General features: G+C 50.6%; 1 protein-coding gene across 1 annotated transcript; it reads left to right on the top strand.

Moving 5' to 3' along the window:
• The first annotated feature begins 436 nt into the window (after positions 1–436).
• LOC100285266 (dehydrin 13) lies at positions 437–1216 on the top strand. The gene is made up of 2 exons (NM_001350196.1): positions 437–856; positions 974–1216. The coding sequence occupies exon 1, from the start codon at positions 539–541 to the stop codon at positions 839–841; it is 303 nt and encodes a 100-aa protein (NP_001337125.1). The 5' UTR covers positions 437–538; the 3' UTR covers positions 842–856; positions 974–1216.
• Positions 1217–1556: the final 340 nt, after the last annotated feature.

Genomic DNA, 1556 nt, shown 5'->3' with positions numbered 1-1556 from the left:
GACGACTGCGACTGCGAGCGCAGGATAGTCTCACAGCCAGGGAGAGCGAGAGCTCGTCCACTTGCCGCTGCCGACAACGCCGTCGGATTCCACGCGGTGCACGTCGACGCCGGATCGCTTAGCACGGTGGTCGGTGGGCGGGTGAGCCGGCCGGTCCGTCCACTTGTCGCCCGCCGACCTCACGGACCTCTTCTTCCTCTCCCCTACCGGATGTCACACACATGGCACATCATCGATGCCCCTCACGATGATCCCGTGCAGGCGGCTGTTAGAAACCGATGCTATGCTCAGACGTGCAGGGAGAAAGAAGAGAAAGGTTGGTTGCTTTGCTTGCACCAGCAGCTGGCACGCAGAGCAACTGGTACACTATCTTTTATTTAGTGCCATCACGTCCTTCTTATCCGATTGGCCTTCCATTCCTTCTATAAATACCGGCCGGCGCCGAAGAGCCAACCAAGACCACCGACGCGTAGCACAGTCCATTATTGCCGTCTCCCTTTTGCGTGAGCAAAGAAAGAGAGCGAGAAGAGCAGTCGCCATGTCTGGCATCATCCACAAGATCGAGGAGAAGCTCCACATGGGGGGCGACCACAAGAATAAGGAGGAGGAGCACCACAAGAAGGCCGAGGAGCACCACAAGAAGGAGGAGGGGGAGCACCACAAGAAGGACGGCGGGGAGCACAAGGAAGGCATCGTGGAGAAGATCAAGGACAAGATCACCGGCGAGCACGGCGACAAGTCCGGCGACCACAAGGAAAAGAAGGACAAGAAAAAGAAGAAGCACGGCGAGGGCCACGACCACGACGGCGGCCACAGTAGCAGCAGCAGCGACAGCGACTGAGATCTGGTGTCGCAGGTAATTAATTAATCTGGGGCTGTATTTTTTCCCTATTTGTTTCGTTCCGTTTATTTTGTTCAGCTGGTTTTGATCTTTTGCTGGATCTGAAGATGTCGATGCTGGCTTATAATGCAGCACAGGTGCAACACATGTATGCTTGCTGGATGGAGGATTCATACCAGCTGATGCTGATGTAGTGTTTCACTGGTGTCATGCATGTATCGTGCTATTATAATCAAAAAGAAAAAAGAAATAACAGTCAGGGATGGTTTGTTTGCCATGTGATCTTGTACACTCCTACTTAAATTATGGCTGCTGCACGGTGCTGCTAGCTTGTACTAATAAAGTGTTGATCTGCATGCTTGCGTCTTAATTTGCGACACGCATTCATGAACAAGCTGGATCGAGGAGATCCGCGTCTTTTTGGCTGTGCCATGTGACTCCACTTCCTAGGCCTGCCTGTTGCACGTTGGATGTCGCGGATGGGGAGAAATTTCGCTTTAGATTAACGCGGGTTATTTGAACTGCTACAACTACAATTTATAGAGACAAAAATACTGTAAAAATAATAGGAGCCGATATTAAAGTCGAGCGAATAGGCAAAGTATTGAATCACCGATCCTGTTTTTATGAAACGGTGTGACGTTTACTATTAAATTAGTCTCAATATTGGGTCGACCCTGTATACATGCATGCGATCGGACCTATACTATATATC

The sequence above is a fragment of the Zea mays genome, chromosome 1, assembly GCF_902167145.1.
Source record: "Zea mays cultivar B73 chromosome 1, Zm-B73-REFERENCE-NAM-5.0, whole genome shotgun sequence".
Lineage (NCBI taxonomy): Eukaryota > Viridiplantae > Streptophyta > Magnoliopsida > Poales > Poaceae > Zea > Zea mays.
The sequence above is the reverse complement of the archived record's forward strand: the minus strand, read 5'-3'. Positions and strand labels throughout refer to the sequence as shown.

What these genes read in the sequence shown, in the direction of transcription:
- LOC100285266 (NM_001350196.1), top strand. Translation starts at nt 539, where the DNA reads ATGTCTGGCATCATCCACAAGATCGAGGAGAAGCTCCACATGGGGGGC.